At 46.5% G+C, this 24,772-nt stretch overlaps 2 protein-coding genes across 2 annotated transcripts; one reads left to right on the top strand and one right to left on the bottom strand.

Moving 5' to 3' along the window:
* Window positions 1-7,469: 7,469 nt before the first annotated feature.
* UCRPA7_1307 (putative arginyl-trna synthetase protein) lies at window positions 7,470-8,996 on the top strand (the record flags this gene model as incomplete). Its single annotated transcript, XM_007913890.1, has 1 exon — window positions 7,470-8,996. The coding sequence occupies one exon, from the start codon at window positions 7,470-7,472 to the stop codon at window positions 8,994-8,996; it is 1,527 nt and encodes a 508-aa protein (XP_007912081.1).
* Window positions 8,997-21,582: 12,586 nt separating this feature from the next.
* Window positions 21,583-23,519, bottom strand: UCRPA7_1308 (putative ncs1 allantoate transporter protein; the record flags this gene model as incomplete). Its single annotated transcript, XM_007913891.1, has 6 exons — window positions 21,583-21,838; window positions 21,898-22,499; window positions 22,607-22,616; window positions 22,669-22,819; window positions 23,346-23,431; window positions 23,482-23,519. The coding sequence occupies 6 exons, from the start codon at window positions 23,517-23,519 to the stop codon at window positions 21,583-21,585; spliced, it is 1,143 nt and encodes a 380-aa protein (XP_007912082.1).
* Between the last annotated feature and the right edge of the window lie 1,253 nt (window positions 23,520-24,772).

Genomic DNA, 24,772 nt, shown 5'->3' on the forward strand with positions numbered 1-24,772 from the left:
CTTAATGCAATTGCTAATAAGCTCGAGAGGTTAGGCAGAGATAAGCTTTCATCTTGTTTCACAATGACATTCTCTTAGCTTTTATATCGCATGAATGTTACGATATCCTCAGGAACATCCCTTCACCATTGTTGTCAAGACCGCCCTGAATAGGCAACTCATGAGCCGGGTGTACGTCGCGATTCATAGACCCTAGAGCCTACGTAGCGTGTACCAAACTTCTGAATGCCAAGTCCCCGAAGACCTTCTTGATGTTAGAGCTCGAAAATCCAATGCCTTCGTAAAGAGCACATTGTTGCCGGCGTACTCAAATCGTATATCAATCACCTGCCGAATATAGCCTGCTCAGGCGCAAGTAATCCTTCACACAGAAATCGGCAGTGCTTGTTAATAGGACATGGGCATATTCGCGACAAGCCTTCTTTGGACATGGCAGTGACAAGCGCGAAAAGAAAAGTAGGTGTCATTTGCCAGGCACCAGCTAAACTGGTCTAACGATAGCTCTGATGTGCCTGATCTTTACATGGATGATAGTTCGGTGAACCGCTGCCGAGCAGCTATGGTCGACACGCATCTTACCGCTCGTGACTTGAATCCAGGGTTCCGTACGCAGGACCTTCTTCTCTTGTAAACGAGGTGGGACCTCCACCCTGCAGGGTTGACAGGTTGTTTGCCAAGCTCCCGTATTCTTGCAGCGTGGGAGTTAATAGCAGGGTGGCGGCCATAACTATAAGCTTTGGAAAGATGTACTTGAGGCTTAATGTCATAGCTTTTCATATCTCTCGAGACATTGTCCCTCAAATAGAGCTGAGCTATCATTGATTATTGACCTTTTGGAGAAATCGGAGCCCTTAGGCGTCAATGCTCGCAAATGGCTCGACAGTGCCACATTGCTGCATAGGAATAATGAAGTAGCATTGCGTATTGATGACAGCCGGGGATGTGGTCTGGTAACGGGATCATAGCGTTCGGTTGTGCTAAGCATGATCCTTTCGCACCACCCTCTTACCCGGAAAAGTCCCGCGCCTTCCATTAATGTAGCATGTCAGCAGCCTGAAGAGGCAGCTGTATTGTCTTCGCTGCAAGAGTGTTTGACCACTCTTTTTTCCAATAACTGCCTTCGGGTTCCCGTCAAAATGTAAGCTAGGGCAGCCATTCTCGAGTCACAGACTTTTCTCCAAACAATGCTTTCCAGGGTGTATTACATTGTATTTAATAGCTGATATTGGTACACAATCTGCGGTACGAGCGACCAATTCCCCCATAACGATAGTGCAGTCTTGGTCTATGATCATTGACTCTTCATCGTAGTCTATTTGCTAACTAATCGAAACGTACAATGAGGCCTTTTTATAAGCACTTTCCACTCTATCGATCGTGTTGAGAGTCAGCTAGATTTAAAGTTAATTAAACATTCTCTAAACAGTATCAGCGGTGAATGACGACTTGGATTATGAAGTGTTGCTTCCTACAATCAAGATTAGCAAGTCTTTCCATTACAATGTAAATTTTTAAATAAGACTTATTTATCATCACAATGCTAGACCCATCATAAAAAGCTGTCTAATTCCAATTATCCAACAGCATCTATCAATCTTTGCAAGTCCTAATTGTCTGGTTAAGACTAATCGCTAATCAAGTTCCAGTCGGCCACCTTTGCTAATTCTTAGTTGTACATATCACACGACTCAATCAGAACTATTTTGTGCACTATGTCCTAATACGAGATCATGATTTGTTTCTGTTACCTTCAAACATCTGATAACCGCCGAACAAGATTCGCGGTGCGTCCCTCCCCATAGTGGCGATTCGCGCGCGCTAGAGTATAACAATACCCATGTTAATCAAATCGGCCATGATCAAACATTTTAGACGATTCAGAAGCTAGGTGCACAACAATATACTGTCCTCCTCCTAGGGTTCCCTTATTTTCATGAACCGGCCTGCCACATACCAGGTGGCAACCTGTATATTTCCTAACCTGTATGTATGCGGTACAGCTCAGAATTACTCATCAACCACTGCTAGGGTTTATTTAGGGCATATGGCTCTAATCATGGATAGACTAGATGGTCATCCCCGATGCCGAACTTTTCGAAAATAAGCACCAACTCTTTCACCGCTCGACTTGTAATTTTATTTGTCAAAGCTAGGACCCTGGTGTTGAATGCTGTCTCACGCTTGGCAGTATCCCCTCACAACTAGTACTTGTGTACTCTTCCCAGTGTCAAATGATCTCAGGGCTCGGTGGGTCCAATGCATGTCGTGGTGCCGAGACCCTGGATCCTCAAGTCGGCGCTTTCTGGCAACCCTGTCATGCAGTCATTGACCGGTTCTCGCTGCTCATACACCTGTAAATACTCTCTTGAATCCGATGTTCGGACAAAACCCCCGGAAGTCGCCCAGAAATGTATGTTTCAAGCCAAAACTAGACAGTGCATCGGAAAAATATGCGGTGAGACTCTCACAGACTTGTTGCTGTTACACAACCTCCACCGGTTCATCGAATAAGTGAGACAGTGGCTCAAGAAAAGGAATGTTATCATGAGGTAGATGGCTTTTTCTTCCACCAAAAATTGGGCGGCTCTTTTGCGAGGACTGTCTTTCAGCTCTTAGGGCAGGCAAGCTGCAGCCCCTACGCCCAACAAAGTTTTTAGACTGTTACCGCGCGCGAAGGAATTGACAACATGCAGTCTTCGTACATGAGAGAATTAAACGTTATTTTACTGGTTTCTATTGCCTCAATAGTGGAGACTTGGCAAATAATACACCAAATTGCTAACCTCAGATGATAAGCCACGTCGGCGTTGCCGTTCTTTCCAAGGACAGTCGGGTACATTCACTTGTTGATCAATGGATCACCCAGGTCAGAAGTAGAGGATATCGCGCGGATATCCCTGCTTTGGTTAGCAATTCCGTGATTGTTGGCGGTTATAGACTTTTACTAACGGCCGCTGTCTGCGTTGGGCCGTAGATTTAGTTTCACAGCCAGGCTTCCTTGCATTAGGGTCACGGGAGGCCGGTGAGAACGTTGGCGTTTTTAGCGATCTGTGAGTCCTCACCCACCAAACTTTGGTTTGACGATCGACCAGATTTGCAATCATGACACGTCAGAAATGACGCTAGAAACGGTTGGGCAGGTATGATGTTGCCATAAGATGATTTGCCAATAGTTTGGTTTCGATACCACCTCTCATGGGACTTTAACGCCCCCGCATCATGGCTGCACGACAAAAACTGCAAAACATCCGCTGTGGGTATCACATGATTGCTTCTAAAGCCAATTGTAAGCTCGAGATCTGACAGTGTCATTGCAGGAAACTTTGAGAATGCCAATATATCATCCCTCCCGTATGAAAGAGAAATACTTTCTTCGTTGTAGCGTGCAACTGAATCAGGATGTTATACAATGTAATTAACAAGCCGCAAACGTGTGCTGCATTAGCACCTGCATAGTGTATCCCGTTCATCCACAAGGTACCTCCTGGACTACTATTCGAAGCGCTACAATCCCTGCCATACTCTGACCTTCAACCAGGTCGGCCTCAGCGGCCTTGAGTTAGTTTGTTTTTAAAGGATGGGATTCGCTGTCCACACAGCTGTTGGTATGACAATGGATGCTCCTGTGACTGTCCTAGACCAAAAGTTATAAACGAATGCCTCACAGGAATGGTCGCCTCGGAAAGCCAAGTGGGCAGTGAGGAAGAAGAACTGCCACGATTGCTTTCACTATCAGGTATCAATGCGTCTCAGGTCTTTGCGTTACCTGAAATACCACCAATCTTTGAACGGGTAAGCAGAACTCGCCTTCACCGGCTAAAACTTTTCGCATCATTGACGACACAATCACTCTAAGCCCCCCGGAAAGAAAAAACATGTGTATATCTGGGCGTGTGTGAGTGGCTTAATGCCTTATCTAGATCATTTGCTGCAAAAGTAGATCTGACGCCCAGCTCAAGTGTACCTGCGGACACTCAGCAATCAATATCCGCGTAAACGTATGTCCCGAGTGTGATCATTTCAGGTGCGCCTATTGCCGGACAACGAAGGTGCAGGTACGCTAGGAGTACCCAGTCATGAAATTCTAGAAAATGAGAGAGCGGTTCAGTGGTACGGCTCTGGAAGCCTGGCTTGGTTAAAGATAGGCAAGGTTGAGGATGGGATGGAACGGGTGTGCTGGCCACCGGACATGGAGCGAATCGAAGATCGGACAGTATCCTCGCCGTTTAATTTTGTATTCAGCCTTCTTAAGGCACCATTTTTGGCTTTATTTGGGCAATACGAGTCGTGGGCGGGGAGAGTCTTTGTGTATAATCATTACAATGTCATTAGCCCTATATCTAATTTAGGAAATTCAGCGTGTTTGAATCGATCAAACAGACCACACATGGCAGTGTCAACAAAAGAACAAGTAAATTTCGAACACTACGAGGCTAAGCTCTATATCTTTTTGCCGTGCCCGTCACATCTCGATTCACAATGTTCAGTGCACGGTGGCCGGACGAATTCAAGCAGACGCGTCGTTTTACGGAGCAAGACAGGGTTTGGGCAGGGGTCAAAAGGGAGTTGAATGCAGATGCCGAATGGGATGTGGATTTCATATTGCGTGATTCTGAAGAAGCGATACCTGATCGTGGAGTCGAGGCTGTGAGGACATTCTGTCGTGGAGTTTGTCTTGATGATCTCTTGAAAGGAGGGAACACAACGGATCAGCGACAGGCTGCCTGGCTCGATGACACGCCCAGAGCTTTGGACATCGATGGCCATCCCAACGAAAGAAGACTGTATAAGCATACCTTGACCGCGAGCGAACTATATCAAGAGTTATCAAAACCTGTAAGTATAACCAGGATCAGGGTACCAATCATGACTGAGCAGAGTTCTAGATGAGTGATTACGAGAATGAGCCTGATGTCGAGAGAAGACTTATGTTCGAGATAATTCCGTCCACAACTAAAATGCACAACACTAACGTCATTTCCATAAGCTACATATCTAATCTAGATCCTCTATACATCCTTGCTCTCACAGAAACTGCCCGCCACACGGAAATCCATCCTTTACGTGATGCCCTCCGAAATCACATTCCTCGCCAATCTTCTCTCAAGATCAAAATCATGGTATAATGCACAATTGCTCCCTTATATTAAACTTTCCAACTGATGAGAGTAGTCTAGTGGATACAAGACATTCCAGATGGAGATGCACCTGCCGTTTTTTGTGCTCCGAAAACACACTTCAGCCGAGGTTTACCAAACATGCGCACACGACCATTCAGGACGGTGGAAAGACATTTCGTTTCTGAATTTAACGGATGAAAATTCAAAACCATCAGAGTTCTATGGCATTCATCCAGCTCAATTCTCCCTCGTGTTAAGTGGAAGGGACGACCGAAACTGGATCGGATATTGTTTTGACACCAGACCGGAAAATGACATCTTATCTGGGCAAGATCTCAGTAATGACGAACCAGCAATTGATCCGATCGCATCTTCTGGAGATCCAGTGCTTGCAGACGCCCCAATAAGAGATCCTCGTAGTTATTTCCTACGGGTCCTGGAAACTCGGACATCTGAGATCTGTAAGGAGTGGGAACGAGTTGTAGAAGAGGTCGCAAATAGAATCTGTCAGTATGTAAGTCAGAAGTAGTCACTTGACTATCCCATAACTATCTTGAGTCTCATCACATTGAAGAAAGTAGACCGACTTTCTGACATTTTCAAGGGCAATGAAGATCATCTTGCTATGCCGATGCGACTTGGTGCTGGCACCGAGCGAGCGCGACTGATTAAAGAATCTGAGAATTGGACAAGGTCAACAACGCAATTGTTGAATGACCTCTTAGAGAAATTGTCAGAGACAATGAAATCCTATGAAAAATTTCGCCAGCGAGATTACGATTATTTCCATCACATTCAAGATGGTGCTGATCGAGCGTATCTTTCATTGCATGGTGCTGAAACGGCTTTTGAAGACTTGAGAGATTGTGAAGAGAAATTGATACGTCTGATGAAACGTTGCTGTGATCACAAAAAGGATGTAAGTCTACTCAGTATATCGCACTAGAGGTGGCTTGAGCTTAACAACAGAGTGAAGCTTGAAATATGCATCTTCCGAGAATACAATGAAGCTGCTGCGCACAATGGACTCACTACCGATTTTACAGTCATGGTAAAGCAATTATGGCTATTGTGTTATGGTATTTGACTACTAACGTTCAGATAGATCCTATATCCTGTCGCTCTTGCGGCTGGCATGTTCAGCATGCAAGATAATGTTTTATGGTTTGCTCTCAACACTAAATCTTTCATAATGTGCGTTTTAGTGCTCATAGCTGCTGTCGGAATTTTTCGATACACGACCCATCACCTAATTATAACACTTCCACGATGGCGAGCAAAGGTTGGATCACATCAAAGAGCACTAGTTATAACAACCCTGGAAAATATCATTCCCCGGCTACTTCGATTATTGCTTGGTCTATTTTCTTTTCAGAAGAGGCCAGGAGATAACGCAACGGTAAATCAAGGCGGTGAGTATCAGAGCGATGCAATGTCGCCAGCAACCCTTGAACTACAGGAGATACATGTAGATGCTTCAATTTGCTGACAGCCACCCAATCAATATTTTATGACATCTTTACACCTCGCGCGCGCGTTGTTCCCACTCTTTGCGATCGCCATTGATCAGTATGATTGTTAAGTCCAATTTGACGAATTGCGGATTGTTTCTCGTAGAACAACCTCTTCGGTCAGGCATTTTGTTGCAGGAGTCATCAATGCTGATTGGGTGCCCAAACGCCTCTCACCCATCACTTCCACCCAATTCCTGCCTAACAAAGTAGGGACAATCTTCATGAACTACTCTGGCCAATACCATCTTCCCACGTCAACAAAGGACAGTGCGACGATGAGCCGCATTCATCAGAGAAACAGGTAGTTACATGAGGCAACTCGATGCGCTTGACTTTTAAGCTTCCTCAGAGTCACGCCGGACCTCCAACTCTTGGGTGCATCAAGCCCTTCTTGCTCAAGCGTTTTCAACTGTGACATCCAATATGGCCGTTGTGACAACGAATGCAACTGGACTTGAAGAGGCATTGCAAAGTTTGGGGCTGGATGGCCCTTTGCATCACTACCCCTCGTCCAATGTGCTCGAGAAGCCTCTCGATGTCGCTCGATCCTACCTTGCAGACATCTTGCATAGCCTCGCAGATGTTGAACTCTCCGTCGCATACAATTCGATCCAGTGGCCCAATAATATCTTTAATGGAGATTTGGTGGTTATCTTGCCGCGACTGAGCCATGGAGCTGACACCGATGCGCTCGCCCTAGACCTCATTCAGAGGGTACGTCCCATCGCATACCCAACCTGGATGTACCTTCGCGTGTTGCTAACTGTGTTTCTCGAAGTTCCCTAAGTGCCCTCTCTTCATTTTGCCCTTTGCTGAAGGAGTACATCTAAGAATCATGTTTGAACCACGCAGCCTTGCGCGCTTACTTCTTCCTTACATACATGATCGGAAAGCCTTGTATGGGAGCCATGTCTTCACTGAAGGCTCCGAGCTAGACGAGGCAGAGAAGAAGAAGTTGTTGATCGAATTCTCTTCCCCAAACATTGCGAGCGAGTTTCAGGGAAAGCATCTACGCAGCACAATTATCGGTGCCCATATTGGTCTGTTGTATGAGAGCATGGGATGGGATGTGACACGAGTCAATTACCTAGGTGACTGGGGAAAGAACATCGGTTTGCTTGGAGCTGGATGGGAGGATTTTGGTTCTGAAGAGCAATTCGCGGCTGACCCGATCGGGCATCTTGTCAGCGTGTACAACCAAGCGAACGAAATTTTCATCCCCGAACAGGCGTCAAGCAAAAAAGCTAGGGATGCGCATGAGGATACAGTCGAGATTGAGTCGAAAGGCTATTACGCCAAGAGAAACGACTTCTTCAAAAAGATGGAGGACGGTGACGAGGTTGCCGTCGGCCTCTCGAAGCGCTTCCGTGACGTGTATGTGGACCACTACAAAGAACTTTATGCGCGTCTGAATGTCACTTTTGATGAATACTCCGGCGAGTCTCAAGTATCGCCAGAGACAATGACAGAAGTGGAAGAAATCCTAAAGAGCAAGGGACTGAGTGAGGAGAAAGATGGTGCGTGGATGATCGAACTGAAGAAGCACGGAGGTAAAGGAGGTGCAGCCATCATTCGTGATCGCACAGGAAGCAGCACTTATCTTCTGCGCGACCTAGCAACCGTTCTCGAGCGTTTCCGCAAATACTCTTTCGACAAGATGATCTACGTCGTCTCTGTAGATCACGATCTACACTTTCAACGCGTCTTGAAAATACTGGATCTTATGGATATGTCTCATTTGGCAGAGAGACTACAACACGTGCATTTCAGCAAAGTCTCGCCAATGGTTGACCAAGGTTCTATGTTGGGTGACATCTTGAGCCAATGCCAGAGTTCAATGCTTGAGTCTTTGAGGGAGAATCCAGACCAATCTGCTCTTCTCGGGGACTCAGAAGACGTCGCCGCATCTCTGGGTATCAGCGCTCTTCTCGTCCAGGAACTTTCTGCACGCCGGGCTGCAGATCATGCATTTGACATTGCTCGAATGACATCGTTTGAACTTGGCACTGGCCCTGAGCTCCAGTATTGCTATGCGAGACTCACGTCGCTTCTTGCTGATAAGTCTAGTGACGCGAGCGCCTTGACTGATGATGAGCTGGAATCAATCACAGGTGAAGCATTTGTCGACCTCCTTCGCCTTCTAGCTCAATATCCAGATGTCACGGCTCAAGAGTTCAAGGCGTTGGAATCGGCAACTGTGATGGCATATCTTACTAGCGTAACCGGCCAATTGTCTGGCTGTTTCGAGGAGATCCCCGAAGGTGCTGATTTGACTGTTGGTCAAGTCATGCTTCTAGAAGCGGCACGACAAGTGTTGGAAAATGCCATGAGGCTACTCGGGATTGTTCCAACTTCTAGATAGAGATTGTGTTAAACCTCGTCTAGCTAGGTCTCGGGACTGGTGTTTTTCTTATGCGATCCTTGCTTCTGTTTCAGGGTTTTGTTGTGCATTCCTTCCACACAGTTTGGTTTGGCCGTTGCTGGTATGGATCGGTTTCTTGAAGATTGCGCTACCCGTGAAAGGTCGAACTCCGCAGCAAATTCACATCAAGACGCTCCTTGGCAAAGCCATCGAACAGCCCATTTTGCGATCCGCAACGCGACCTTCAGAACAAGTGTCATCAATTTGAAAGACGGACCAGCTTCACTGGCAAGAATGCGCGAAGAAGTCGCCTTACGGTTTTTGTTGAAATTGGAAATTGATACTGGATAGTTTCCCTTTCGAAGATAGTTGCAGCAGCGGGTTCAATATTCTGTTGTCTTCCTGTACCACATTCGCCGTAACACACAGAGATGAAAGCTATGAAATGAGCAAGAAATTAAAAATTCTACTTACTAGAGATTGCATGTGATCAGGTGTCTCGGCTGCATTCCGATCGCTGGTTAGATATGTGTGGCATTTCTATTGTTGGAGACACCATCACCATAGATGTAGACTGCCACTGCCCCCTGAAATATGATGCAAGCAACGGGGCTTTCACCACACAACCCGTCCAGAACTAGAGTCTGTGGGTCCTACTAACTCCATAGAGCGATCTGGTAGGCTCCGAGATTAGGCGAGGCGCCCCCAATTCCGCGTACCTCTAACCCCAATTCTCCAACTTCAGTCATTCTGAAGCTTCTCGATGTGGAAATGCGGAGGCATCTTCCGATGAGGACAGCAAGACTACTCCAAGCTCCAAAGCAAGCAATGCTCATTATTTTATATAGTCTAAGACGTGACCACCGCCTGTTTCCCTTCCTGACCAAAACTCCTCAATCAGGAATAATCACTCTTTTGTGACAATTCACCTCCTTCATCTTTCTTGGTCCGTTGAAGTTGCTTGCATGTGTTACCGTTTCCTTTTTTATTTTCAAAATGAAGCTGCTTTCGACTGCGCTTGCGTCTGCTCTCCTCACATCATGGGCAAGTGCTCTGGGCCCCGAACCACCACCGAAGGTTGACCCTACGGCAACGGAGGGTTTTACTTGGGCGGACCCATTCTCATCTAAGAAGTTGGACCAATTTGACATCACCTGCGCGGTTGAGGGTAAATTCTCGGCCTCTGAATACCAACTCCACGACCTGTTCAAAGGCGAGCCTGTCGGGTTATGGCCCTATGCCGATGCCCTGAAAACGTTCTTTCAAGGTCGTGAATATCCTGGAGGCTGGGATGGCATAGATAATCACGGTTATGAGCGTACCTTGCTTCAGATGACATATTCACATATTCCTGTCAAAGTTCGGGAATGGATCGAAGAACAAGAGAGGACCGACGGGGCAGGGAAGGGGTTATACGCGGTATACGAAAAGCCTCCCCAGGGAGAGGCGGCCACTGGACCAGCCAAGGTACCCAAAAAGAATACAACAGACGATTTAAGGCTACTCGATACGAAGAAGATCGCAATCTTTGCACCCGGTGCAATTTATGAAACGCTGCCACTCTGGGTCGCTGAGAACAGTGATTGCAAAGGTAACGTCGCTCTATCGGAGTTCACTGCTAAGAATAAAGAAAAGTGTGGCTCACATATGATAATAGCTACCCTCCTCGATCTAACAAAATACAACTCAAAGCCTCAAGATGGAGGAGTCATTGCATGGCCAACAAGTCATACCAGTTTAGATAGAATGCTCGACAAGAGAGACATCAACTTTACAATCGAGGCCCAGGTGCTGAGACTGAAAGAAAATATAGGCAAAGATACGAGAGCGTCAGAAGATCCGAAGCAAGAGAGCGCAGCAAAGGATGAGCTTTGAAGACGCTGTTAATTCAGCACACTGAGTTCAAGATACTTCATGTATAGACTGCTTATTTGATACACGATAGCCTTCAGCATAGACAAGCTACCTACATATGTCAATACTTTGTCATTGTCAAAATTGGTCTTTTTTCATACTCTTTAAAAGCGTGACAGAGGTGTGCAAACTATGACCAATATGAACTTGTCCACAGCTCGAAACGAGAGTGCGATGCTTGAGAGGATGATTTCACGGCAATAAGAACAAGGATCTTTACGAAGTGAAATGCAAATATAACGGCGATAGACACCACTACCAACAGAGGCCTTGGGTAAGCCACTAGACCGAAGAATCTGTCAATCAGTTCAAGCGAAACAGAAAGTGTCTGTCCTTGAAGTCGACGGCGTTTAACCCAACCCCAGTGATGAAGATATTGATCAAAATGAGCAGAGCCGCGTGCGTTACTAAGAGGCCAGGCAGGGTATAGTCGAGGACCATGAGATGGCATGTAAAGAATAGGCGGTCAAGCATAACGCCGACGAGTCTAGTGATCTGGCTCCAACGCCTCATATGACCACTAACTCTCATGAATTATCCTCCGAGTTCTCCACTTTGTCTATTTTGACCGAGAAGGAATACCCTGCCATCTTTACCAATACTTATATGCCGATTGTTCGTTCGATGATTATGGTAACTCAGATGAATCTGGCATCATGTCATGCTTGAAAAAGGGGGGGATCAATCATGGGGCCAGGCCGTCCGCCTAAGATGATTATCTTTAATCTAATAGGCTGACTCTATTGCCAGTGAAGAAATTCCCAGCGTCTGTCGGCTTATAAGTCTAGAAGTCCCTATGATTGACCTTGGCTATTGCAAAACTGTCCACAAAGCTGATGGGGCATAGTAACTCTTAAAAGTTTCTCGGACTATTTAATTTGGGTTCACAGTTTGGATTTTGATGAGCTAGGAGGCAGATCCTCGTCCCGTGTTCCCCAGTTACTCTCACTGTTTCCGAGGGTCAACTCCAAGACACCACCTTCGGCAAAGAAATTATGCGTAATCCAGCTTTTAGTGTAAGTCGATCCATCCAAAGTAGCACTCTGGATGTAAATGTTCTCATACGCGGCGTCAAAGTTGAGGTTTCTGATCGTCGCCGTGTTACCCGTGATTTGATTCGTGATGTTGATCTCCGCGAAGAACGGAGGATTGATCAGATATACGTTCTGACCGCTCATTGGCCATATACCCATCATAGCAAGAGTACTGAAACTCCCCATCGCTCCACTATCGTCATTCCCGGGTATACCAACGAGTGTATCGTTAAATTGACTAGGAATATAATAATGTGCAAAGAATGATGATAGCCCAGGCCGCCCAGCATAGTGGAATAAGTAGACTAGCAGAAATGCTTGTTCATCGCCGAAGTATAGCAGATTTGGCGTGGTGTGTAGGTATTGCAATCGCCGCACAAACTCTTCTGGCCCACCAAGTGTAATGATCAATGTTGCCATATCCTGAGGAACATAAAACGTATATAGCCATGAACTACCTTCGTACGTCTCATGCCCGTTGGCGCTATAATCTGTTAACATAATTCTGCAGTTTGAAATTCAGGCATAGGACTTACTTCAGATAGCAAGAGGTGAAATTATATAACGGAGAGCAGAGGCTTGGATCTTGGTACCCAAAGGTGCCATTCGAATATCGTGGCTGAAGGAAGCCGGTAAACCCGCTGTCTACCAGATTTGTGACATTTTCAGTTGTCGATAGGTTGAGAATTGATATTTGATCCGCTTTAAACATGTTGACCCAATTCTCAGAACTTCCTACATACTTCTCGGCATCAGACATATGGCCCAGTCCCCTGGCCATTTCCGCTATACAATAGTCATTGTATGCATATTCAACTGTTCTCGATATAGAGCGCGTGAAAGGGCCAACTCCAAGCGGGTCAAAGTCGTCTGTGGGAATGTATCCCAGGGTTTTCCAGCTTGTTAAGCCACCTCTTCCTTCAACAGACCATACTTGTGGCTCGTCTATGATTGAGTATTAGTGTCAATAACACAACCACGGTCTACTTATGGTAGGGCAAGAAGACAATTACCTTCAGCATCGGATACGACTGCTTCATATGCGGTGTCCCAATCAATACCATCAGTTAACCCTTTCAGAAAGCCGTCCGCTAAGACGACATCGGCATTGCTACCTCCTTGTGTGAAACCCTTGCAGAGGCTCATGCGGCAATCCGGTAACCTTTCTTCATGTCGATAAATATCAATGAGTGTCCGAATCATGAGACTTTGACTGATTGGGTCAACGAGTGTGATTAGGGGGTGGATACTACGAAATGAGTCCCATATGCAGTAGAAGGAATCGTAGTCTTTAATGATTAGAGACTTTGTACCACAGTCAAGGAGATTCTGGACTCACAAGGCTCAGAACTCTGCCACAGGGGATTTTCGCCTGACTGGGTAAGTTCAAGAATACTTGGAAAGGTAGAATGTCCGGTGTCTCACCAGTATAGTCCTGAGGCGAAATCATAGAACGATACAAGCCAGACCAGAAGACCCTTTGCAAAGTGTCTTTCACGCCCGAGCTATCGATTTGCACTACATCTAGCTTTCGGTTCCACGCGTCTGTTGCCGCGGAGAACACCCCTTCGAAATCGAAGTCAGCAATTTCACTTTCGGCATTACGGCATGCCTTTGCTGTGTCAAGGAATGAGAGTCCAACTCTAACCACAATTTGATCCTTCTCTGGTGGATAAAATTGGACCCAAGCTCCTCCAGGAACTGGTGGGTTCGTATTGATACCATCATACACTGTCTCGAGATGCTTGAATGCGTTGCTCGCCCGGTTGTTTTGGAAAATACCAGTATCTCGTATATTCGCGCCGAAAAAATCTGCACAGAAATGCAGTTCATACGTTCCAATACCGAATGAAGGTTTAAATGTCCCACTACCAGTTACTCGTCCAGTCGACGGGTTAACCGCGATGCTCCCATTTTGGCGGGAGTCAGAAAGGTCAGAAAGATCAATCAATATCACAGGGCTATATGGAAGTTTATTAGTGCTAATCATAGTTTCCAAAGTCGCGTTTGCCTCCGCATTTGGAAAAGAGAAACGGTAGAGAGATGTGTGGTTGGTAACCGTCATCTCCGCCCGAATCGATGTGTTGAGAGACAGAGCGAAGTACCCTGGATGAGCTTCCACTGTGCCATTGATTCTTTTGGAAGCCCTAAGACTCTTTGGAAAGTAGCAATTGGTGATATCGTCTTCTCGACATCCTGTTTGCGGAAATATTGGAAAATTGCCCAGTGACGCACCCTACACTGACTCTTAGCGCATGACATGAAATACCAATTGTTTGACCGTCACTGACACCTCCTGTCCCGCTATCATGCATGTGTGAGAACCCAGTGACTTTTATAAATGTTATCAATGTCACGACTATTCTTGGAGTATTACTGACTCTCCCCGTCATCCGACGCAAAACCTCCTTGTAACTCCGTGTTCACATCCGCAACAGCTTTTGCCATGCCAAAAGGTAGAGTTGCTCCAGGAAACACATGTCCTTTCTCGTGATTAGCATTGTGCATATCTTGAGTATTGCTGTATTTGTTACCTCCATTCAATGTCCCAATTAGCGGGTCGACCCATTCCGAGTTTTGTGTGCTTCTTGGTCGAAGTGAGGCGGCCGCATGGAGATAGATAGGTCCTGGGAGGCAAAGAAGAACAAAGCAAACCCTTGAACAAGAACCCATGATTTTCATTTTATCATCAAAATCGACGCCTCAAGATCCACGCCATACGAAGTGGTTTCGAGAGACCTTTTACTTAGTATATAGGGCCCCAAAAACCAGGGCGCTGGCGTTTCCCCACACTTTCTCCTCTTCTGTTACACTTACAAGCGGGATCTGCCCTGCACTGACGGCATTTGGCGGGGTTGACGGCACGGCACTCATGAACCATACGTTCAGCTTACTCACCAGAATAGGTTGAGAAAGCAGGCCACAAAACCATACGTGGAGGCCGAACATGATCTCGGATAGCTTTTTGCTGCTGATTCGTGCCCCGTTAAATTTTCACAACTTCATGGATATATAACATCTTGCTTTCGCTAGATGACTATGAAGGTACCATGATATTTCGCCGCATTTGTGCCAGAAAGAATAAAGAGGAGAGGGAATAAGCTTCGTAGACCGCAATACTCTCAGACCTCGCCGATTGGTTGTATGATCACTGAAAGCGGGACAAGCTGCATTTGACCAGAAGAAGAAGGTCAATGATAATGTTGCCACCCACGTTATGACTCACTCTAAAAGCTCAATCAGTCTCTCTCTCAGTCGGATACATATAGGAGCACTCTACTCTATGTCGCTTGTTTTACTTTTTCATTCTTATTCTTAAATGCACAGAGTAGTTCTCAAGGTAGAGAGGCTTTCGACTTAGTATCAATCGCATGAAATCACGCAAAACTGTGACAGACATGGAGTCAATCGTTGATAAAGTGAAAGTAGCCTTTCGCTCCAAGCGTCTCGTCTATAGAGCCATCGAAAATACGGCAGAAGACAAAGAATTTATCTATGAACAGCTTCAGAAAGACCCTGTGACCACAGCCCTAGGATCGCCTGTCCTCCTTCGACCAGAAACAAGAGCCAAAAGTGATGAGGATGTAGAGTCCGTTGTGAAGAGCTCCCTTCTCGCTGTCATGATCTGCTTGCCTCCTAAAGATAATCATGATAAATCCTCCGAGCCAAAATCGACGACTAATCTTGGATCCCCCAAAGAACATGAGGATGCATCGCCAATCGGCTGCTTGACCCTTAGTAAACAGCGCATGGACTCAACTGTGCACTGGAGATGGACCCGCCTTGGAATACAGATTGCCGAACCGTTCCAGGGACATGGATATGGGCCAGAAGTAATCAATTGGGCAGTGGACTGGGCATTTACGTGGGCCGGGATGCACAGGGTTGAACTTGGTACAGTGTCTTACAATACTAGAGCTGCTGACCTTTATCGCAAACTTGGCTTTGTGCAGGAAGGGGTGAGGCGTGGTGTTATCTATATGAACAGAAAATGGCACGACCTTATTGAATTTGGTCTCCTCGAGGAGGAATGGGAGGCTCGCCAAACATCTCGAATCGAAGAGGATAGTGACAACAACTAAGGTTCAACAAAGCGATTATTGTTTCACAAGGAAGCAACCCAGAAATGTTCGATCCCATGGAAATTCTTCTTGTCCAATAAGACCCAATGTTTCCCTTCCCTTCATACATATCTTATGTTGCACGTCATTGCCGAATAAGCTTAAATATTTCCTACTACCACATTCATTCAATTTCAGAGGATATTTCCTCTTATAGGCTACATTACTGGTATTGATATGCAATCCTTCAAATTGATCGTATCGGTGCTATCCAAGGTCATTTTGATTGTACAATTATTTGATTGGTTTACTTAAAGCGGTTCATTGATTTGTGCCCTCGGAATGTGAATCCTTCAACATATACTGTCCCTCAGAGCTGAGGGACAGCCCTGGTTTGATCGTCCAATGAAATGGAGCTAATTTCTGCGAAGGATGCCAGGTGCTAACTAGAAATCGGATGGTGTTGATGCAGTCACCGTATGTGTAGTCCACTTTGGGTTAGTTCGCCTGCATGCTGACAAAAAACGGTTGTGGCCTTTCAGTCGGGAATCCCCCTTACAAAGCTTCGGAATGCTATCCTCCTCTCATGACCGTACAATACGACAAACATATCTAATCCGCGATGCTCGCTCACATGTCCATTCAGATTTCCTAGGCGTTTAGTCAGCATTGCCAGGCTGAATTCTCCACTGTGGTTCTCAACAGAAAACGAGTAACATCATAATGACTAGAGAAGCGATTATGGACAACCAACGGAGAAGGAAGTATCACACAAGGAGTCGCGCCGGCTGTGCTCAGTGTAAAACCCGTCATATCAGGTGCGATGAGGGTCGGCCATTCTGGTAGGTGCCTGTTTCCTTTTTGGGCGGGATATACGGCACCTCCATTGGAGCTAACAATGCCGCCCTGAACAAGAAATGCCATGTGTGCGAACTAGCTACATGAGCAGCAGACACTGACTAGTCTTTACTCAGCTCGAATTGCCTGCAGCTGTCCAGTGGAAGTGTTTGTCACTATCCTCCAGCAGAAAGTGTTCTCAGAGAGCGAAGGTCACGCAAGCCGAATCTGCCGGGGGTCCAGGAGCCGTGGGTCGTTGTATGGCAACCAGCCAATACCGCACTCGATCCGTTTGATGCCATGTCAATCAATATGCCATTGAAATCTAGAGAGCTTTTCCACTACTGTATGTTTTACTCTAGGGGGAAATCCCTACCAGATTGCAAGTATTGGTGTTCTAATCTTCGCAGTTGCGCAGGTCCGCAACGTTCTTGGGGAGACAACAGACAGTTCTAACTGGTCAGTACTACAGAGTCGCCACATTTTAAAGCTGATCCCTGTTGTTTGACTAATGATGTCTGTAGCCTTGCTCTTGTTATGCACGAGGCAGACGCCCTCCGCAGTAACATGCTGATTGCGGCAATGCATTACTATTGGAAGGTTGGCGCACTAGAGCATTTCAAGACCACCTACCTTCTACACAAGACAGAGTCGATCCGAATTGTAAACAAATGGATTCAAGATCCAAAGAATCGAACGAGTCCCATTTGCCTCAAAACTATTGCGACGCTGTGTGCAGCTGAGGTAAAATAATCCTGTGGCTCACACTGTCCTAATTCAAAGCTAACATAACTCGAATCTGAAGAGCAGTCTAGGAGATCTTCCAGCAGCAGAGGCTCACCTAGAAGGGCTTGTGGCGCTGCTCGAAATGAGCGAGTCTGATCTCATGCATCTTCCAGCTCTCGAAAACGAAGAGAGAGAGCTCCTCGAGCGGTACATACTTGTCTGCGTGTCGGAGGTTTTGAAGCGGAGACGAAACATGCTTCATGCCTCATATCCTCGTTCGAATAACTGTGTTTCCGCCACGATGGGCTGGCTTCAGGAGAGCATTGTTCATGAGCAGCCATGCACTAGCCAATGGTACCAGCAAAAGTCAGATATAGAAGACAGACTTGTAAGCAAGCCCTCAAGTTCATCTTTGTGCTCGTTGTATGTAGCCTTCTCGTTGAAAGCTACTAACCACATGATTCATAGATCGCTCTGTGCATTGTTCCGTATTTCTTCATCAGCCGTCCCGAATTAGTCAAGAGCGTGGATGCCAGGGGACCCATCGACGACCTACGAGCTATCACAGCGCTTCAACAACTTCGCGGAACGCTCAAGATCCGAGGAAATAAGGCCAGTGACTGCGATATATGTCGGATCTTGCTTTGTGGTCATGAGCCTTCGGAGTCTCAGAAGTATTGCGCAACCCATGCAGAAATCAGCAACTGCGAGATGACAACACATGAGCTGCCAGAGTTGTTGTCTTCTTGGTGCGGTATGGTCACTTCCGGTGGTCTCTACCTTTACACTGCTTTGGGTGTTTGGAACGGGCCACAGGCTATCTACGGAAGACTCCTGCGGTCATTATTGCTTATCCTCAGAAGAGACCTCCGCCAGACCGAGACCGCCATGATACAAGGACGGTATCACTCCGAGTTCTGGTTGTGGAAAGCTTTTATCGGCGCATTTGCACTCGCCAAAGCCAATGATGAAGATCCGGGCTTCACGTTGCGATCGGACAAAGAGCTTCAAGCACTACGGAAATATTTTGACAGGGCTATCCGAACGTGTAGTGAAGTAACCGGGATCCTTGAATGGCGAAGTGCAAAAAGTCTGCTCAGTAGCATTGTTTGGCCGCGCGACTTTCAAGGAGAGCCATTGGCGGAGGAAGTTTGGGAGGAGGCAGTTTTCCAGCTGTGAGCAACTTTGATTTAGTTGGTACTTTCTTGGTCTCAACAGGATGGATTCTGATGCCCACTCAAGAGAGCGCTTCGCGGGTCTCAATGGATGAAGCCGCGGGCTCCTTTACTCTGGGCGAGCTTAACTTCACGAATTAATCTTTGATCGGAATTTCGAAACATTCTTTGCAAGGATATGATATGTGCTGGAGACCTGTTTTCCACTGGATGCCAAGTCTACCTAAGGGTGCTCTTAGTGCAATTAGCCGCGAACCAGTGCCCTCCCCGAAAGTGCAGTTCTCCATAATGAATCTCTGGATCTTTTATAACATGTTCTATAAGCTATATGAATAACTAGGTGATGAAAAGTGGTGTTGGATATCGGTTACCCTCCTAAAGAGAAAGCTGCTATGGGTGATCTAGATGTAATCTTGTCTACAGCCTACCTAGGCAAGCTACATGATTAGGAAGTCCAAAGCCTCGTCTAACTTACTTAACTTGATGCTTGCAAGGAGCTTGAGTTCATCCGCATAAGAGTCATGTGCACAGACAAAAGAACAAAGAGATAGATCTGTTGAAGGAGTCGATCGATTTGCTTTGGATGCTTTCTTCTTCCGCATCTTGACAGTTGATGCAAGAAGTACTTTTGAAGTCTGACATTGTCAAATTTTGTTATGCTATACTTCTGATTTCCTAAACTCTGGAGGATCCGACATGAATAAAATTTGGCCCCCACAACCATAATTACTGGCAAGCTGTACAGGTGTGACAGCTGATGTACTGTGCCTTGTGTCCTGCGTCATTTTCAGCGTATAAATTATCATCACCAGGGTACGTCAGGATGGCGAGACCAGAGCCAGTGCACGACGAATTGCTTATGAAATCAGCATATTCCTCTTCGAAAGTCATTGGGACACTAACTCAAAAAGTCGGCAGATAGCACCTCGGTCCGGTCCCGCGGATCCAATACTTTCATACCAGGGCTCGGGAAGCTGGAAACACGTTCCGGCTGTACCGAAAGACTTGACATCACATGTGTTGGAGTATCCAGAGCCCGTGCAAATATACACCTGGGCTTCAATTCAGTGATCTGTCCGGAAGATAATAGTGGTAATAACACTTACGTTTCCAGGCGTGCGAGCTACGATCTCTGCTCCTGAACCAGGCGCTCCGAAGACCGACGAGATAAGAGGGAGAAAGGCAAAGGTGACGGAGTAGAATGACTTCATTGTGAATGTTGTTCTCCTGGTATTCTTTGACTACAAGGTATGAAGGTTCTTTGCTGCCTGATCAAGAGCAAGTAGCAATGGGTAAGACCCCTTTTATATTCCTATCTTTCGAGTTGATCAGGCATTCTCACAGAGATGCCCGCATTATTGAAGACGATGTGAGATTGTAGCCATCATGGGAAAGCCGAAGAAGCCCCTCGCCAAGTCTCGTTCGACCAACATGCTTCGGTATGAACTAGCGGAAGCCCGCTCGCTTAGGAACTACTATGGAGTCATGCCCAGGTAATTACTGACTGAGTTTCGCTGTTACTCTGACCTGACGGCAACCATGTGCTGACTACGAGGTTTTGTTGTCTTGCTAGTTGACTTCAGACATCGATCCGGGTATCGGGTCATCATTGTATTGTCGGCTTGGTTGGGATTGGTTTTGTCTAGATGGAGCCTCGCTCAACCCAACCAAAGAAAGCAGTGGAACCCCAGGTTTTCTAAAACTCAGTCCACCGGCTACATTGCAAACGGGGTCGCCGTCAGCATACATGCCGCTCGTGGTGCCATTGGCTGTAATACTCAAATTTTAAAGCTTTAACTACTGTCGTGTTACGTTCACGCAATTCGTAAAATGTCTGACATCAGCAATTTTACAGCACGGAGGCAGGGGTTCTTGTACCCAGATTACTAACTAACATGACATCGTATATTTTTAGACGCTTCTTGAGTGATCCCTATGGAACGAGGCATAACAAAGAACTAGGGATTTAGTGTATTGATGATCATTCTCTTACTCGATGAATTTGTAGCTTGACTCTTCGAAGCCAATGATCAAAAGAAGGCCCGTCTTAGTGAGTTGTCTGTGATAATGTAACGATAAGCTGAGTTCACGGTCTAGGTTGGCCAATACACGGTTAGAGTTTCGAGTGTTCGATTATTTAAATCATCGAGGGGGGTGCAAAAGCCTTTTTTATTGCTAGGCTGCTTGAAGATGTGCAACTTCACCTTGCCTACCTAGATTCTCACATCAATCTATTTAGTTGTATCATGCTGCAATAATACAGTATCGTGCAGTGGCCTCATATACTGTATCATCTGTCATTTCAGACACGTGGTGCTGAGAATGTTACCCTTCTGCCGGTAGTGTGGCCTATTGTGCAAGTCTCAGGGCAATATCGTTACTTATGAACTACTTCAATGAAGGCAAATAAAACGATCGCAGCCTAGAGTTTGCTGCTAGGTAGAATATCTTATGATGTCGGGATTAATTTAACAATTTTTGGTCTAATCATATTTGAATGGACTTTTCTCGATGACACCAGCAAGCGTGTTAAAGTCAAGACTGCATTGCCTTCTATGACAGACATCAAAGCACATGCGATCATTGGAAATATAATCATTTGATAAGGTCCAAGTGAGCGTGTGGCTAAGCTATGCATCGAGCCTAGAATGAGCCTTGCAGGTCGGATGACGAATCATCATACCCTGGCTGCACTCAGCGAACAAAAGGTGGGTAAGAAAGGTTAAGGAAGGACTGCAACAAGACGATATCCTCGAAAAAAGTCCATCTCTTCACTCTGAAGACAAACTATGAAATAAACAGAACCACCATATGCCGGCTACTCAGTGAATCGACACCATCAATTGTCTTCCTTGACTTCTTCCACGGGATTCTTCTCAGTCTGGCTTTCCGAGTCACCAGCACCAATTGCAGCCTCAACAATATCATCATCTCCATAGATTGTGGCTGCGACCTCTGTGCTCTTTTCTGGCCAGAAATACCCTAAGAGACCATAAACCAAGAATGCGCTTGAGTATCCCCAGAAATAGAACATGTAATATATTTTCTTTGCCCCTCCGACAGATGGTGCGATGGACGGGTTAACGGTAGCAGCCCTGTTACGAGAACTATTAGACAAAAAACCTTGAGGGACAAAGAGAAGTATGCCACTTACATGCCAGGGAGGTTAGGCACTACGCTCACAAGGAAAGCAATCGCAGCACGCCAGTTAGTGCCGTACTTGTTGTAGCGATATCGGCCGTGAGCACGATACAGGCCGGGTACGTCAATCTTCTGCCTGTGTATCAGCCAGTAATCGCAACCTAGGATGGCAGCGATTGGCGCGAGGAAGATGCCCAACCCGGCCATGAAAGACAGGAGTGACGCTGCTGAGTGTATGATCTTCCAAGGCTGCATGATCCAAGCCGCTGTAATCGTCGACAAGATGACTCCACGCTTTATGTTGACGTATTTGGGGAAGAGGCAGCAGATATCATTAGCACAGCTAATGACATTCGCAGAAAGGTTGGTACCGATCTGTGCGACAACCCAAGTAAGGCCGACAAAGAAAGCGCCGCAACGGCCGGCAGGGCCATCCCATTGAGCAGCCAAGGTAAGAGGATCCCAGATGTACTCTCCGTAAACGACCTTGGCAGCCGAGCAACAGATTATGCCAAAGAGCCCAAGCATCAGTTGGATCCCCGGAAGAAACAGGACTTGCCAGTAAACTCCAGTGTCACGCTTGAGATAACGAGTGAAATCTGGGATATTCGTGGCCTGTAGTTTTCATCAGTTAAGCATACACGAAAGGGGAAAACTGTAACTGGGGAGAATATGGCGGTTGGCTCGTCTTTGTTTCACATGATGTAGTGTCTTGAACATACCATGGTGGCCCTGTAAAGCGTGAGCAATCCAACAACAACAGGAAAGCAATGCGGATACTTACCATCCTCCAGTAATGCTGGACAAGCTTGACAGAATAAGCCAAGACCGTGCTTCGCCATCAACCCCATAGGGTAGATTCCAGATGTTGCCCGTTCCACCAGCTTTGGAGGTCATCGTAATGACGACGGCGACTGAGCTAACAATGACGAGAACTTTGTTGATGTTAGACATAGGGGCTGTTTAGTCGGGATAATACCGAAAATTGTAATTCACATACCGCATTTGCAGACGAAGAACCACTGTAGCTTATGTGGAGGAATGAGAAGAATTGGGAATTGAACGACCCAAAAGATCAAATGACTGACCATCCCTTGAGTTGTAATGCCAACACTCTCTGGTATGTGGTTCGGAATGTCGAGGTAAGAAGGCCATATTGCACGGATGATCTGGGTCATTGCGGTAGATCCGGTGTAAGTCTGAATAGCGTGCCAGAAGAGGGCTGTGATGGCGCGAGTCACTACAGCAAAGCGCGAGAAGTACCATCCAAATGAAGCCCGCATGGCTACCGGAAAAGGTATGTCTATAATATGAGAGTTAGACATGTCTTCAGAAGTCTGTGACAGGTTGATAAGGCATTCATTATGACATCAGGAAAGTACATCCCATATGTAAACAAGATCCTGTTGTTGAACAGTCGACACCCGGTTGTAACAAGGTTGAGCACTGAAAGTCACTTACGGAGTCGTGCCCCTATCATTCCATTAAGGACAAGAGGCACAGTGCACACGAGTGAGCCAAAGATAATGGCAATGACGGCTTCGCGCCTTCGATTACGTTAGCATAAGGCTGCCATGCAGTGGGGGAAAAGTCTTACCAAGTTAAACCCAAAGCCAAGATGCTGGCTGGAGCCATCCAACTGGAGATGGTTAGCTGACATGAGAGAGACACATCACGTTCATGTGTGGATCAAGACTCGCCTTTGAGCGTTCAGGGCATCAGAAAACCAGTACCCAAACATTGTCCAGGCCGACCACGTGCGGCGGTCTACCGGGGTGACATCACAATCAATGTTAGACCTAAGTGGAAGTAGTCAAGTCAGCATATATTATTAAAATTAACATGCAAATGCCTACCATTGGCCCTCATCGGCGAACGATGACTTCTCCCTGGGAAGAACCCATCCCGAGGGTTTGGTTTTTGCTTCTAGTTCAGCTTTCATAGCCGCCGCTCGGTCGCGTAGCATCTCTGCCATCATTAAATCGCACAATGAGAGGCCTTGGGCTCTCTGTCGTCACTTTACTCGTAATGAGTAGGCTATAAGTCTTTCCAGCCACTGCCTTAGATGTGATAAGAGCAAAGGCATGGACGCATGCGACATTGTCTCAATTTATGCTCAAATGAAGGAAGCAATCGAGACAAGCATCGATAGCCACAGATAGAAGGCTGATGATGTATCAAGACTTTTTTTTTCGTAATCCCCCAATCAAGGGATACATACCACAGCCATGGCGTCGGTACCGACGGCAGAAGCCAATGACAGGCAACCCTGGGAGAGGGTTTTTCATGGGTAGAGTAGATAAGTGACACCCTGACGCTTTATCATTGTGGTGTGTCACTGCGACGGGCCGCCGGCAAGATAAGGCTCTATCTCCAAGGCCCGTGACTTGACAACGAGGCGCTTCAGCTTGAGCTGCGGTATCCTGAAAACGGAATAGCAGGACAGGCATCCAAGTCCAATGTTTCCCTATTCGAGCAAGTTGTCCAATCAGAAGCAACCTGCAGAGGTCCTTTGCTCTCCATTCACAGGCAAAGCTGAGCAACAAGTGCAGCCCAATAGTATCTAGGTAATGATAAGGGTTAGAGGCCACTTAGTGTTGCCGACGGCCGCCCAGAGCCACCAAACCCGAAATCTGGGGTCTTGATGTCTTCTACCAATTTGGCACCTGTGATGACATCGTTGAATGCTTATCAGATGGTATCGAACTTAAGGAGCTCATCTCGAAATCTGTTGTGGCTCACGATTTACAACTCGTCGGTGTAGATGGAAGCATGTGTACGGAGATCGCGATACAGCGGAGGAGGCACCTAATAAAAGTATGTTGTAGCGTTCGTCTTCCCATTTGCTCACATAGTGGATTGACAAACACGTCCAGATGCCGACCAGT

Source organism: Phaeoacremonium minimum (genome assembly GCF_000392275.1).
Source record: "Phaeoacremonium minimum UCRPA7 unplaced genomic scaffold PA7_03_scaffold_82, whole genome shotgun sequence".
In the NCBI taxonomy this organism is placed as follows: Eukaryota; Fungi; Ascomycota; class Sordariomycetes; order Togniniales; family Togniniaceae; genus Phaeoacremonium; species Phaeoacremonium minimum.